The sequence below is a fragment of the Chlorocebus sabaeus genome, chromosome 14 (genome assembly GCF_047675955.1).
Source record: "Chlorocebus sabaeus isolate Y175 chromosome 14, mChlSab1.0.hap1, whole genome shotgun sequence".
NCBI lineage: Eukaryota > Metazoa > Chordata > Mammalia > Primates > Cercopithecidae > Chlorocebus > Chlorocebus sabaeus.
This window is the reverse complement of record NC_132917.1, coordinates 31,244,689-31,261,098: the sequence shown is the minus strand read 5'-3', so window position 1 is coordinate 31,261,098 and position 16,410 is coordinate 31,244,689. Positions and strand designations below refer to the sequence as shown.

The 16,410-nt window shown below is 41.6% G+C and overlaps 1 protein-coding gene across 2 annotated transcripts in view; it reads left to right on the top strand.

The window, feature by feature from the left end:
• The window catches only part of SRD5A2 (steroid 5 alpha-reductase 2), a 284,751-nt gene that overhangs the window by 263,679 nt on the left and 4,662 nt on the right, over nucleotides 1-16,410 (top strand). The window contains exons 2-4 of one of the 2 annotated variants that reach the window (XM_007971027.3): nucleotides 6,857-7,020; nucleotides 9,072-9,173; nucleotides 13,338-13,488. In XM_007971027.3, the coding sequence (XP_007969218.2) occupies nucleotides 6,857-7,020; nucleotides 9,072-9,173; nucleotides 13,338-13,488 (417 nt within the window). Of the gene's footprint in view, nucleotides 1-6,856; nucleotides 7,021-9,071; nucleotides 9,174-13,337; nucleotides 13,489-16,410 lie in introns of those variants that run through there. The other variant, XR_012095253.1, reaches the window with a different exon arrangement.

Here is a 16,410-nt window from a genome sequence, read left to right as displayed (position 1 = left end):
CTACTCCTTTCTTTCTCTCTGCTTCTTCTGGGACTCTCACAATGTGTATGTTGGGCCCCTTGATGATGTCTCACAGGTCTCTTGGGCTTTGCTCACTTTTCTTCAATGTTTTCTTCTTTTTGTTACTCAGACTTGGTAATTTCCATTGCCTTATCTTTGAGTTCTCTGATTCTTTCTTTTGCCTACTCATATCTTCCCTCAAAGCCCTCTAGTAAATTTTTCATTTCCGTTATTTTAATTTTTAGCTCCAGATGTTCTTTTTAGGTTTCCAAAATCTTTATTTGTATTGTCATTTTGTTTTATATATTATTTTCTTGACTTTATCCACATTTGGTTTTGTTTTATTTATTTATTTATTTTTTTAGACAGGGTCTTGCCCTGTCATCCAGGCTATAGTACATGGTTCAATTAACTCACTGCAGCCTCAACCTCTTTGGCTCAGGTGATCCTTCTGCCTCAGCCTGTTGAGCAGCTAGGACTACAGGTGCATGCCATCTATGCCTGGATAATTATATAAATAAATAAATTTAATAGAGATGAGGTCTCACTATGTTGCCTAGGCTTTTAAATTTTAATTTTGTGGGTATGTAGTAGGTGTATATATTCATGAGATACATGAAGTATTTTGATACAGACATAATGATCACTTCCAAGGTGCAAGATAAAGCCCTCTTTACTCTTCACTCTACTCTCCTTAAGCAGATGATGGGAGTAAATTTTGTTGTTGTGAGCTGTACTGCCTGGTGTTGCAGGAGGAATGGCATAAACACTTCCTTAGCCACCCTGTTTGGTGTCCCATGTCCACTGACTCTAAGCCCAGCACAGCACTAGGACTTGCCTAGGAATTGCAGTCCTTGTGGCCTAGACTGCCTTTCAAGTTTGTTTAGGATCCCAGAGCACTTTAGCCCATGGTGGCAAGTCTTGTGAAAATTCAAGTTCCAACTGCTGGGATGGTGCTTCTCCTCTGGCTAGGGCTGATCTGTATGCTCCCTGTGCGTGTTGGCATTGGGTGAATTTAGCCCAGTTTTACTTTCCACTGTGACAGGCCAGCACTGAGTTCAATGCAGAGCCCCACAATCACTGCACTTTCCCTTCCCCAGGTTTACAGATTCTTTCTCTGTGCTATGTGGCTGCTGCCAGAAGGATAGGGGAGGGGCATCACTGGCAATTCAACACTATGTTTCTTACCCTCTTCATTGCCTCTTTCAGCAATACGAAGTTAAAACCAAGCACTGTGATTGCTTACCTGATTTTCTGTTTTTACGAAAGTGCTTTTTGTGTGTGTAGATAGTTGTTAAATTGGTCTTCCTGCAGTGGGGATCATTGTTGAAGGCTTCTGTTTGGCCGTCTTGCTCCACCCTCCCTTTTTCAGTTCTTAAAATGTCTTCAAGACAGTTATTTTAAAGTCTTTTTTGAGTAGATCTGCTGTTAGGTCTTTTTCAGGGGCAGTTTCTGTTGACTGTTTTTTCCTTTGAATGGGCCATATTTTCCTCTTTTTTCAAATGCCTTGTGATTTTTTGTTGTTGTTTTTGTTGATACTTGGGCATTTGAATTTAATAATGTGATAACTCTGGAATGCAGATTCTTCTTTTTCCTCAGGGTTGTTTGTTTTTTGTTATTGTTTTGTTTGTTTATTAAAATTGCTTTAGTCTGTCTCTGTGCCAAGGATCAGCCTGAGGTGTTCTCTCTTTATGGTGCATACATCCTTGTGGAAAGAAGTGGACAATAAACACAGAAAGTAGAATATGTTAGTAAAACGTGCTACTGGAAAAAGTAAAGCAGATTTATGAGGCTAGTGAGTGCTGGAGCCATTGGAGGTTATTTATCTTACATAAGGTGGTCAGGGAAGCTAACATTTGAGCAGAGTGGCTGCAGTGAGATGGACGAAGATGAAAGTGGTAGAAGAGAGCAGAGATGTAGTTGGGGAATCAGACTGTCTAGGGTCTTGAAGGCAGTCAAGAATTTGGGCTTTTGTTTAGTCATGAAGGAGGTTTTCAGAGGGAAGTAATATGATCCAGTTTACAGCTTTACTTGGTCTGCTGTATGGAGAATAGATTGCCGTGGAGTAAGTGCGGTGGTCAAATGAGGAGGCTTTTACAAATACCCAGGAGAGGTTTAATGAGAGATGAAACTCAGATGGAATAGTGGAGTTGGTGAGATGTGGCCAGATTCTGAAAATATTTTGCAGATAAAGACAGAAATTGCTAACAGATTTTATGTGGGGTATGAGAGAGAGAGAGAGAGATCAAAGATGGTCTAAGGTCTTTGGCTTAAGCAATTGGAAGAATACACTTGGCATTTACTGAGATGGGGAAGACTGAGGGAAGTGCGAGTTTGGAGAAGAATGGGGAATCAGAGGTTTGGGTTTGACTGTGTTAAAATTGAAATATTCATTAAACTAGAGGTATAGTAGGAGGTTGCCCATATGAGTCTGAGTTTAAGGACTGCAGATATCCTGTCTGGAGATATCAATTTGGGACTTGCTGTTCTATAAATGATTGTTTTTGTCCGTTTTGTGCTGCTTTAGCAGAATACCTGAGACTGGGTAATTTACAAAGAGCAGAAATCTATTTCACACAGTTCTAGAGGCTGGGATGTACAAGACCAAGGTGCCAGCATCTGATGGGGGCGTTCTTGGTGTATTCTTACATGGAGGAAGGCAGAAGGTGAAAGGGCAAGAATGAGCAAATCCACTTCCTCAAGTCCTGTTTATAGCAGCATTAATCCATTCATGTTGGCAGAGCCCTTGTGACCTAAACACCTCCTAAAAGGCCCCACCTTTCAGCACTGTTGCATTGGGGATTAAATTTCCAGCACACAAATTTTGAGGGACGCATTCAGATTATAGGAATGATATTTAATGATATGTCTAGATGTGATCACATAGAAAGAGACTGTAAATAAAGAAGAAAAAGAGTCCTGAGTTCTGGGGGCACTCTCATATTTAGCGGTCAGGAGGATGAGGAGAAACAAGCAAAGGAAAATGAGAAAAGATCAGTGAAGCAGAAGAACCAAGAGAGTGTGGTGTGCTGGAAGCTGAGTAAAGAAAGTGTTTCCAGAAAGAGGGAGTGATTAATTTGTCAAATAAGAAGAGAGTTGTAAATTGATTCTTGGGTTTGGGAATGTGATCGTCTCTGGTGGACTCACCATGATTTGTTTCCATGGAAGGAGGGGGAAGGAGGAAAGAAGTGGAGGAGAAGACAGAGATGGCAAGCATAGGCAGCTCTCTGGAGTTGCTATAAAGGAAAGCAGGAAAATGGAGTAGTAGATGAACAAGGTTACAGGGTCAAGAAAGGAGTAATTACTCTACAGAATAATTAAATATATACATGGAAACTTTGTATTTATATATAGAGTTTGAATTTATTTTGATTGACAATGAGTCTAAAATTTCATATAGTGAAAAGTCTTCAATTGGCTTGATAATCTTAGCAATAGCATTTATATTTGAAGAAGACTTAGTTAAATATGAGTTGGTCTATGCAAGATGTGTAATTTTAAAGCTTTTTTCTTTGGTTTAATTTGGATTTGCAATTTCAGTTAACCCTTTCCAATGAATCCCCCCAAATGAATATTTACTTAGCGATGATAGAAAACTTTATATTTACAGAGTACTTATCAGTCTCTCTATAAGAACAAACCATAAAAGAATGAAAATGTACATTAGAGGTGTAGGAGGTAATTAAAGTGATGTGGTCCCAAACCAGGGAAACTGAGTCTCATCCCATAGGTGGAGCATGGGATCTGAAGGGGAAACTCATCTACAACTCTACAGCACCAACTGCCAGTCTCTTGGGCTAATAGACTCGCTCTCGCTTCTCGTCATTGTCTTTGTCTTTTTCTACAGTGCAACAAGCTTTGAACTACTTCCAGCTTTCCAATAGCAAAGTTATTCAGATTAGATGAACTTTATTTGTTCTCCAGGACTTCTAGCTCTCCAAAGCCTTCTGTCTGTACCCTGTGTTCACCAAACCTCCTTCTTTTTGCTGCTGGGAAACCCAATCAGCTACATTTCCCAGCCTCCCTTGCAGTCGGGTGGGGCCAAAAGAATGAGGGTGGAATTTATGCCACTTCCAGCCTGAAGCATGGTCATTAAGAAAACCTTCTACATAATCCTCCTTGTCCTCTCTCTTCCTTTGCCTGCTGGATAGATGTGGTAGATTCCTTGGAAGGGCCTGGGTCCTGAATGGCTGTGGAGCAGAAACCTGAATAGGATCTTACTGTGGCATGAGCAAGAAATGAGCTTTTATTATGTTGATCTTTTGATACTTCGTAGTTTTTTTGTTACAGTAGTGAGCCTGCCCTGATTAATACATACTTCTACTACAAGTATTACAAAAATACAATTTTTTTTTAAAAATACCTTTCTGTAGCCTTTCAGGATCCTTTTCTTCTAAGAAGTCACCTTCAGGCTCCCAAAGCTCTCATGGAGTGTGAATGCAAGGAGAAACAAATAGCAACAATCCTGTATCAGTTACTTTTTCCTGCATCATCTTATTTAATTTTTATAGGAATCCAAGGATTCTCATAAAATAGTAGTCCAATGAGTCCAACCTTATAATCCAATGAAGTTAATAATTAACCTTAGTTTACAGATGAAGGAGTTTGTACAAGATCACAGAGTTATGAAATAGTAAAGTCCTTCAAGCCTGACCTTTTTAACCACGGACCACTTGCTCTCCCACTACATCTTCACTCTGTTCTTTTTCCCTCTGGGGAAGGAAGAAAAGCTCATTAATCTAATTCACTTATGCACACTCTGGTATTATAGACTCATTTTCCTTTGCCTTGTTGTGTGTATTTGTGTTTTGAAGGAGGTGAGAAACAGAGAAGGTAATTATTTACTGAAAGACATGAATTGCAGGCACTGTTGTGATTGGGTGGGGTGGGAGGCATTCTGCAGATGACATAGTAGACCTGAGTCCAGGTGTGAAGGGGAGAGGGAGACAGCAGATAGCATTTAGTTTCTAGGGAGACAGCACAGGAAGCTAACCTTTCTTTCCCCTTCAACTTTTTAATACAAACACTTAAAGATCCTCATAGTCCATTAACTGGCCATGAGAGCAGATGGTAGAGGTGAGGAGTTTCAGCATCCTGGGAACACCTGAGCAGCCTCCCTGTTCCAACAGAATTGTCGATGTTCAAGCCAAGAGGAAAGATGTGAAATTGCTGTTGCCAAGGGGGAAAGTGCAGGTCTTCAATACAACCTTGATGTTTTATGTTTATAAAATTTGGCTCAGCTGGGCACGGCGGCTCATGCTTGTAATCCCAGTGTTTTGGGAGGCCAAAGCAGGTGCATCACAAGGTCAAGAGTTCCACACCAGCCTGGCCAATATGGTGAGACTCCATCTCTACTAAAAATACAAAAATTAGCTGGGTGTGGTGGCGGGCACCTGTAGTCCCAGCTGCTTGGGAGGTTGAGGCAGGAGAATTGCTTGAACCCTGGAGGTGGAGGTTGCAGTGAGCCGAGATCACCCCACTGCACTCCAGCCTGAGCAACAGAATGAGACTCTATCTCAAAAAAAAAAATAAATAAAATAAATAAATTGACTCATACATAGTGCAACACCTGTCTGCACACTTTTGCCAGTTACTCCATAGTTTAAAATATGCTTCTTCATAGGAAGCATCAAATTAGATAATTTCATCCTCACAACAATTTTAGGAGGCAACGCTCACATATGATCTAGGTACAAAAAAATGGTGACCCACGTCCCTGACATGAAGCCCAGGGCATTTCTTAGACTTCCTGTTTCTGAGAAGGAGATCTAAGACAAACCTCCCAGACTTTGAAGGAGAGGTGTTTCTATCCAAAATGCAACTGTGATTATCTGTGAAATCTGCAGATCTTGTCTGGTCTTCCTTGTCTGCAAAAGATAGATGAATGCTCTGGAGATGTGTGTGGTTGTCTAGCATGAGCGTGTGCGTGTGCATTTGTGCATGTGTGTGTGCGTGCATATGTGTGTGTGTTTGTGTGGAAGAGACAGAGAAAGAAAAATGAATATAAAATTTACAGAATCAAATATCAGTTTTCAAAGCTTCAGGACCCAATTGTCTACATAGGATTATCTGCCCTGCTTAGGAAAGTGTTTTCTGGAGTGGAGCTCCAGCTCTGTGATGAGTGTGCCAAACTAGGGGTTCCTTCTCAGAGAGTCATCATGTCCTTAGCATGCCGTGGCTTGAAGAAATCCCACAATGAGTAAATATTAGGTCTTGTCTGATGTTATAGGTCCCAAACTTACTTAACTATGGATTCTCTTTTTTGAGTCTGTCACTCATTCGCATACAGTGACAGTACCTCTTTTTGAAAATGCCAATTCTGGAGTAACTAGAAAGGAATTAATTAAAAAGAAAACTGGGATTATCAGAAGACCTAGATCTTGCTCTTACTCTATCACTAATAGGCTTTATAATTTTTGACAAATTACTTTTATTTAGTTCTTTTTCAAGTGAGTATTTTTTTCTGCTTTGAAGGAAACATTTCTTTAAGGATATTTATTGTACTTATTTAAAATTGTTATTCTGTCATGGTAATTCCACTTTGTGGAATTATGTACATGGTACATGTACAAGATGGTATATGTACCAACATGGTACATGTTATTCATTATTTATTATGCAAATTATTTATGTATTCTATGTTGTTGATTATTTCTTAGTGGTTGTACTTTTCAGGTATGGAATTATTTTGGCCTGTGATACACATCCTCCTGGAGAAGATAATTTGTATTGGGTTAAGGCGAAATGGCAGAGTCTGGTCTTTGTACCTTCTGGTGTGAGCTTAAGAAAGAGGTGGGGATGAGACCATGTTCTTTTTTAACAGTGAATCCTAACCTTTCCTCCCCATGTGTCCCAGGACATTTGTGTACTCACTGCTCAATCGAGGGAGGCCTTATCCAGCTGTACTCATTTTCAGAGGCATTGCCTTCTGCGCTGGAAATGGATTCCTTCAAAGCTACTATCTGATTTACTGTGCTGAATACCCTGATGGGTGGTACACAGACATACGGTTTTGCTTGGGTAAGTGAATCTAGCCACTTCTCACCTACTCCCCGTTAACAACTCTTCCCACAGTCTACATCGCCATGGCCTCTCCCTACTGCAATAACCTGCTAATGATCCCATCTTCCTCTCCCTCACCCCTACCCTGGTCTTTTCTCTATATGGTAGCCAGAGAGATTGTTTAAACACATATCATGCCATTTCCCATTGCAAAACTCTCCAGTGGATTTCCTTTACTCTCAAAATACAAATTCTTTCCCACTGCCTTTAAATTCTAAATGTTCTTGGTGTTTCCAATTTCCCAACCTCTTTTCCTGGCTCGCTGCACCTCCTTTTCTGTGCTCCAGTGCCAGTGGCCTTCCTGCTTTGCCACAAGCTGTTAAGCTTGTCCGGCCGCAGTGTTTTTGTGTAGGGCTGTTCCCTCTGCCTAGTGCAGGGGTGTCCAGTCTTTTGGCTTCCCTGGGATACATTCTTCCATAAGAAGAATTGCCTCGGGCTACACATGTAATACACTAACACCAATGATAGCTGATGAGCTAAAAAGAAATTTCATAATGTTTTAAGAAAGTGTACGAATTTGTGTTGGGCCACATCCAAAACTGTCCTGGGCTGCGGGCTGGACAAGCTTGGCCTAGAAGGCTTTGCCCCCATGTATTCATGGGGGTTGATTCCTCACTTTATTTAGTTCACCACCAATTTGCACCTCCTCAAAGGGACTTTCCCTGCCTCCCCAGATACCCTTTCTTCCAGACCAATGATCGTTTGACTAGACAAGGTGGAAAATCCTTGTTTTGTACTGTATCAAATAAGGTGAGAACAGACCTGATTGTTTTAACTAAACTATTCTTGCTTTTTGCCTGACGTATTTTGAAAAGCACTAATGTGCTTTGCTGAGAGGTTGGGTTGGGCCTTTGTGTGGGATGGTGAGTGTTTCTGGGCTGTAGTAATACCCTTTGGGATGCAGGAACTAGCATCCCCGATCCTGGCTCTCCTCACCTCAGAACAGGGCCCTTTCTGTACCAGTGGATAGTGTACGTGGAGACACCTCCGGGATATGCGGCTGAGTAAAACAAATAAAGATGTGAACAGTATGTGTAGTATGCTACTTTTAATGTCAGAATGTGTATGTGTGGGTGTGTGGGTGTGAACTGCTAGTGGTGGAAGTCAGTTTGTTAGTGGCCACACCTCCAAACTAGCTCACGTTATTTTTATGAGAGTGGGTGTTTCAGTCAGGAATGCGCTCAGAAAACCAAATAATAGTGACTGGAATAATTCAGAATTCATAGTTCTTACATAACAACAAATGTCGAAGTAGGTGGCTTCTGCATTCCTGTGGTTGCTTACCGACACCATTAATAACTCAGGCACTTTCTGTCTCCCCTATTCTTAGCATGTTTACCTGTGGTCCTCTTGTTAGTCACTTCATGGTTGCAAGATGTTGCCTGTAGCTCAAGGCATTACATCTGGCAATCAAGACAGGAAGAAGGAGGAAGTAGGGGCATCGGTCTTGCCTGCATCTTTTATCAGAAAAGCAAACGATTTCCAAGGAAGTCCCCCCACCAAGACTTCACTTTACATTTTATTGGTGGAACTGGCTCATGTGACCACCTTTCTCAATTCAGCCTCTGTAGTGGGAGATGGAAAAGAGAAGGGGCTGGAATTGGCTGTTGAGATATGCAACCTCGATTTGACTCTTTGTGAATGAGCTAAAGGCTTACTATTATGATCCGTTCATTTATTTGTTTATGTATTTAAATACTGGACAATGGTGCTGCCTCCTGCTGTCCTCTCTTTTCCGACCTGTCTCCATCGGTGGTGCCACTGTGCACTTTCAGCCTGAGTCTAGGAAACAGCACACCCAGTGCTCCCCATTCAGGACCAGGACTCATTGCCCTCCCCACTTTCTGCCGTATCTTAGGACCATTCTTAGATTTAGAAATTAAATGCCCTTCCCTTCATTTTTAGGAATTAAATGTCCCTCCTTTCATTTTAGCTTAGCTTGTGAATAAAGCACCAAAATCTGGACACATTTTTTTAAAACATTTCTCCTTTCTCTCTTCTTTGTCAAGGTGTCTTCTTATTTATTTTGGGAATGGGAGTCAACATCCATAGTGACTATATATTGCGCCAGCTCAGGAAGCCTGGAGAAATCACCTACAGGATTCCACAAGGTAATGTCTCCCCTGCCCCCAGACTCTCACTCTTCCCTTGAGCCTGCCCCAGGGACGATGCTATGGTAGCAGATGGAGAGGGGACGGTGAGGGCACAGATGATACAATACCTCTCAACTTGCTCTTGACTTCCCCTGCATACCCAGTCCCATCACAGTACGTCTGCATTTCTGACCTGAACCCAGAAGCTCAAGAGAGCTACCAGGGCCCTCAGTAAAGTGCGAGACCACAATACCTGGAAGTGGGAGAGAGTGGGAGATTTGAGTAGGGTTGGAATTGGCTACCTACAACCTCATTGCAGTAGGTAAGATTGTCATGTACAGAGGGCAGGTAAGATTGTCATGTACAGAGGGCTGATCCTTTCTAGGTTTGCAAATGATGCTGAATGCTTGGCCAATAAATGTGTCCCCTCCAATTGATCTAGACTTATCTTGTTCTAGTTAAGGCTAGAACTTGTGTATTTCCTGCCACTTGTATATACTTTTAAAGGTGTAGAGAACTATATTTACTTAATAAAAACTTAGGATGGGAGATCTTACAAGCACAAGTGCATTTTTGGAGATAAAGGTGAGCATGTTTGTAATCCTAACTGTTCCAAAGAAACCAGGGTATGAGAAGGACAAATATATGCAGATGGGAATGAATCAGTCCAAGTCATCCTTCAACAGATTTAGATGGGTATTTGTGTAGGTCCTTGGCTTCTACCCTTTTTGATGTAAATACAACCCTTTATTTGTATTAAAAAATTTCCTCAATTATGACATGATGTTAGTGCACATTAATAGTCATTGATGTCAAAGTTACTATGAATTCATGCTAAAAACGCTCAATAAATTCGGTATTGATGGAACGTACCTCAAAATAATAAGAGCTATTTATGACAAACCCACAGCCAATATCATACTGAATGGGAAAAAACTGGAAAAATTCCCTTTGAAAACTGGCACAAGACAGGGATGCCCTCTCTCACCACTCCTATTCAACATAGTGTTGGAAGTTCTGGCTAGGGCAATCAGGCAAGAGAAAGAAATCAAGGGGATTCAGTTAGGAAAAGAAGAAGTCAAATTGTCCCTGTTTGCAGACGACATGATTGTATATTTAGAAAACCCCATTGTCTCAGCCCAAAATCTCCTTAAGCTGATCAGCAACTTCAGCAAAGTCTCAGGATACAAAATTAATGTGCAAAAATCGCAAGCATTCTTATACACCAGTGACAGTCAAACAGAGAGCCAAATCATGAATGAACTTCCATTCACAATTGCTTCAAAGAGAATAAAATACCTAGGAATCCAACTTACAAGGGATGTAAAGGACCTCTTCAAGGAGAACTACAAACCACTGCTCGGTGAAATCAAAGAGGACACAAACAAATGGAAGAACATACCATGCTCATGGATAGGAAGAATCAATATCGTGAAAATGGCCATACTGCCCAAGGTAATTTATAGATTCAATGCCATCCCCATCAAGTTACCAATGAGCTTCTTCACAGAATTGGAAAAAACTGCTTTAAAGTTCATATGGAACCAAAAAAGAGCCCGCATCTCCAAGACAATCCTAAGTCAAAAGAACAAAGCTGGAGGCATCACGCTACCTGACTTCAAACTATACTACAAGGCTACAGTAACCAAAACAGCATGGTACTGGTACCAAAACAGAGATATAGACCAATGGAACAGAACAGAGTCCTCAGAAATAATACCACACATCTACAGCCATCTGATCTTTGACAAACCTGAGAGAAACAAGAAATGGGGAAAGGATTCCCTATTTAATAAATGGTGCTGGGAAAACTGGCTAGCCATAAGTAGAAAGCTGAAACTGGATCCTTTCCTTACTCCTTATACGAAAATTAATTCAAGATGGATTAGAGACTTAAATGTTAGACCTAATACCATAAAAATCCTAGAGGAAAACCTAGGTAGTACCATTCAGGACATAGGCATGGGCAAAGACTTCATGTCTAAAACACCAAAAGCAACGGCAGCAAAAGCCAAAATTGACAAATGGGATCTCATCAAACTAAAGAGCTTCTGCACAGCAAAAGAAACTACCATCAGAGTGAGCAGGCAACCTACAGAATGGGAGAAAATTTTTGCAATCTACTCATCTGACAAAGGGCTAATATCCAGAACCTACAAAGAACTCAAACAAATTTACAAGAAAAAAACAAACAACCCCATCCAAAAGTGGGCAAAGGATATGAACAGACATTTCTCAAAAGAAGACATTCATACAGCCAACAGACACATGAAAAAATGCTCATCATCACTGGCCATCAGAGAAATGCAAATCAAAACCACAATGAGATACCATCTCACACCAGTTAGAATGGCGATCATTCAAAAGTCAGGAAACAACAGGTGCTGGAGAGGATGTGGAGAAATAGGAACACTTTTACACTGTTGGTGGGATTGTAAACTAGTTCAACCATTATGGAAAACAGTATGGCGATTCCTCAAGGATCTAGAACTAGATGTACCATATGACCCAGCCATCCCATTACTGGGTATATACCCAAAGGATTATAAATTATGCTGCTATAAGGACACATGCACACGTATGTTTATTGCAGCACTATTCACAATAGCAAAGACTTGGAATCAACCCAAATGTCCATCAGTGACAGATTGGATTAAGAAAATGTGGCACATATACACCATGGAATACTATGCAGCCATAAAAAAGGATGAGTTTGTGTCCTTTGTAGGGACATGGATGCAGCTGGAAACCATCATTCTTAGCAAACTATCACAAGAACAGAAAACCAAACACCGCATGTTCTCACTCGTAGGTGGGAACTGAACAATGAGATCACTTGGACTCGGGAAGGGGAACATCACACACCAGGGCCTATCATGGGGAGGGGGGAGGGGGGAGGGATTGCATTGGGAGTTATACCTGATGTAAATGACGAGTTGATGGGTGCAGCACACCAACATGGCACAAGTATACATATGTAGCAAACCTGCACGTTGTGCACATGTACCCTACAACTTGAAGTTTAATAATAATAAATAAATTAAAAAAAAAAAGTTACTATGAATTCAGTAACATATTCAAATGAATTTGAATGTTGTTAATATCCTAACAGTATCTACATCAAACAAAAATAATTTAGTAGGTTAAGATGTGCCATTTACTGTATTCGTAGACAATTTATAGGCCCTTTGCATTAGATCTCTGGTTCCTCCCAGGTCCTAGAGAATCACAGGTTGGGAACCACTGATGCAATCTCATCTTCAAGAAAGATTCAACTCTAAGAGGCCTTGATTTTAAAAACATTCACTCCATAACTAGATAAATAAAGAAGAGCAGAGAAAGTGCTTAAAAACCAGTTGCCAAGATTAGTTTCCAACTTTTGAATTATAATAGAGAATGATTTAAACACAAAATATTTTTATATAACTATAGAAAGAACAAACTTGTTTTGGTTTAAACATCCCCAGTTTAATGTGGGTAATAAAATTTGAGTGTGGATATATTTAATATCATTAGAAATATGCTGATTTCTAGATACAGTCCTGAGAGAAGAAATACCTGGTTGGATAGAAAATGAAACATTTAAAATCAAGAAGCCGACTTCACCAGCCTCCAGCAGGACAAATACCTGCAGCTCCTACTCTCTACTTTAAACATGAACAGAGGAGAGTGCTTTGCAGAAGGGTGGGGAGGGGCAAATCCCATAAGAGAATCTAAATTCCTTCTCCCGTAAGTTCAGATTTTTATTATTTTAATGTAGTGTGCAGTTTCACATTTTGGGACTGTGAATGTGAAAGTGTGGGTATCCAGGAAAGGAATGGGGAGGTAAGAAGTGGCCCCAAAACCTTCCTTAATAGAATGAAACAAAAGCCAGACCTCCTACACCTCTCCCTTGTCCTACCCAAAGTTCGTGGTCCAGCAGTTGTTAGAGATTTGGATAGAGCCTCTTCAGCAGTTGAGGCCACTCTTCGTGACTCCAGAATGTTCTCCAGGCAACAGGCTGTTGTTGCTTTGTTTCCCCTTCTCCTCAAGAGGATTCCACCAGACTCCTATGACTATGGAGGGAGTCTCCAGCCCCACATTTGTTCTTGCTGCCTTTGTGTATTTTGGAACAACACAGATGGGTTTAATGTCACAATGATTCAGTTGCAATGATTGACCTTCTGATTCTTCTGCATGCAGGTGGCTTGTTTACATATGTTTCTGGAGCCAATTTCCTCGGTGAGATCATTGAATGGATCGGCTATTCGCTGGCCACTTGGTCCCTCCCAGCACTTGCATTTGCATTTTTCTCGGTTTGTTTCCTTGGGCTGCGAGCTTTTCACCACCATAGGTAAACTTTTCAATAAAAGCGGTGGCATTCATGTAGTTTTCTTCTTCTCCAAACAGGCTTTTAACCTGCAGAAGAAGATTTAGAAACCAAAGATATTTATCTTTTTAAGGGAAGGTTGATACAATAATCTGGGTTAGCATATTCTGACTTACTGGGCTTGTATTGAAGTTGGAAGTTAGCTGGATGAGAGTAGCAGTAATAAAATTTTTTTTAAGAACAAACATAAGTCCATGTAAACTGAGGTGATGGCTGGGAAGGTCCTGTGCCTGTCTTGTTGAAGAAGGCTGTCCAGCCAGAAGTGCCTTGCACCCACATGAGTTAGCTGACCCCGGCTCTGTGCCCACCAGGCAGGCTTACCTGGAGATGGTTAGAAAAAGCCTCAAGAAGCAGAAGAAGCTGCTTCCATTTCCATGCTTCAATTTCATCCCCTCCCACCACATTTCTGGAAATGTGTGCCATAGGTAGGACCATGGCCAGCACTTTCCAAAGCTCCACAGATAGTTATTTATTTATTTATTTATTTTTGAGTCAGAGTCTCACTGTTGCCCAGGCTGAAGTGAAATGGGGCGATCTTGCCTCACTGCAGCCTCCACCTCCCAGGTTCAAGTGATTCTCCCACCTCAGCCTCCCAAATAGCTGAGACTACAGGCCCACCACCATGCCCAGCTAACTTTTTGTGTTTTTAGTAGAGACAGGGTTTCACCATGTTAGCCAGGCTGGCCTTGAACTCCTGACCTCAAGTGATCCGCCCGCCTCGGCCTCCCAAAGTGCTGGGATTACAGGCATAAGCCACCGCGCCTGGCCTCCACAGATGTTCTGAGGCAGAGCAGGCTAGAGAGCCACTGGGAAAAAGTACTATTTTGGTGACTATGTGGCTGCTATTTTTAGCTACAAGATTTGGTGCTAACAGTTCAGGTAATCACAGAGCCCTGGCACTCCAGAAGGATTATTTCCCCTGGAATCTCTGCAATGCCAGGGTTTATTTTGGTACTGCCTTCCTTCCCTGACACCCACCTTCTATAAATCATAACCAAGGCCAACCCTGGCTTCCGAGGAAGGTAGGACAAGAACTCGCATGTATGGGGTAATCTTAGGACTGCCCCATCTGCTGGGAAATGCCAGGAATTGCAGGTGTTTCGGAACCCTCCCTCTGAAGGTCTGGCCTAAAGCTTCACTAACCTAGGGTGGAGTGGGGACAAAAGAATTCACTAAAAGTATGGCTGGAAGTGAAAGGTAATATATTAGGTTGTTAACAGGCTTTAAATTACCAAGTGTAAATTTCAGATCCTTTCCCTAAAATGGCTTTTGTGGAAAGAGAAAGCCTATAATTACTGGAGACTACGGATACTCAAACAGGGAATGAATGGTCTTGGAAGCAGGACCCTGGGGTTATGACTCAATGCTTAGTTTTGAAGATTTAACTAAGAATGAGTTCCTTTTTTTCTGAGTAGAATTGTTCGAGGACAACGTTCTGAAATGAAGCAACAGCTCATGACCTATTCCTACCACCTCCTAGACTCTGTGAGGAAAGGTGGCAGAGGGTTCCTAGCCCATGAGAGAGTCATAACAGTTCTTACCATTTCAGGCTGGGTCTGCAGCCCACCAGAGGCAGAGCAAGCAGGGGAGAAGAGAAGGCATCACTCAGCCCCTGAGTGATGGAGGGCCCATCACTTGGAGGGCCCTTGGAGGGCCCCTGGGAAGCGTGGACTCTACCGTGCTTGGTTAGGAGAGGGGCTGTAATTCCACCAGACGTTTCCAGTTGCTGCAACAATAAAACCCAAACTGAGGCCTCATTCTGTGATGTCATACCTCCCAGAGAAGGGCCAGAAGGCATAGTTTTTAATAGGCTAACAGGACTTTGTGAAGGCTGCTATAAAACAAAGCCAGGCACTCACAGCAGAGGCAGCACTGGCGGAGGCAGCCCACCAGCCTTCTCAAATCACAGTACCGAAAACTAGTCACCTTTTGTAACTTATTATTTGCCCCCTAATTCAAACTAAGGTACTTTAACAGAGTGTATCATCTTGATTATGCCTTGAGGACTGCCAGTGTCAACTAGTTAGGAGGACAGCCTGGCAACTTAAGGAGAAAGGATTCTTATAAGATGCATTTGTCTCCTGTGGCTGCTGCAACACATGACCACAAACTGGGAGGCTTAAAACAACACAGATTTGTCCTTTCATAGTTCTGGAGGCTAGAAGTTTGAAATCGAGGCGTAGGCAGGGCCATGCCCCCAAGATGGCTCTAGGGAAGAATTCTTCCTTGCCTCTTGTTAGCTTCTAATGGTGGCCGACAACCCTTGATGTTCTGTGGCTTATAGCTACATCACTGATCTCTGCCTTCGTCTTCACATGACCTTCTCTCCCGTGTGTCTCTGTCTCTGTCTCTTTGTCTTTTCTCCTCTTCTTTTTAGGACACAGTCATATTGGATTAAGGGCATACCCTGCTCCAGTATGACCTCATCTTAATTAATTTTATCTGCAATGGTCCTAGTTCCAGAAAAATAAAATTACCCTTTCAGATACTGGGAGTTAGGACTTTAACATATCTTTTGACGAGACAGAATTCAACTCATGATACATGGTGATATTTTGCTAGCATTCCCAGGCCTCATGAAAGGACATTTTCCTGGGAACATTGCTGGTTCTCTTTGCCCATAGTCTTTGGTTCCCTGTATTTCCCAGCTGAATCCAAATAAGTACTTCCTTCCGGATACATTTTTTTTTTCTAGTAGAATATACATAACAAAAATTTTACCACTTTAGGCATTTTTAAGTGTAAAATTCAGTGGCATTAGGTACATTCAAAATGTTGCACAACCATCACCACTACCCTCTGCCTATTACTTTTCATTTCCCAGCAAAAGAAGCTTCAACATTTATAAGAAATAGGCTGTGGGAAGGAGAAATAAGAATCATAAAT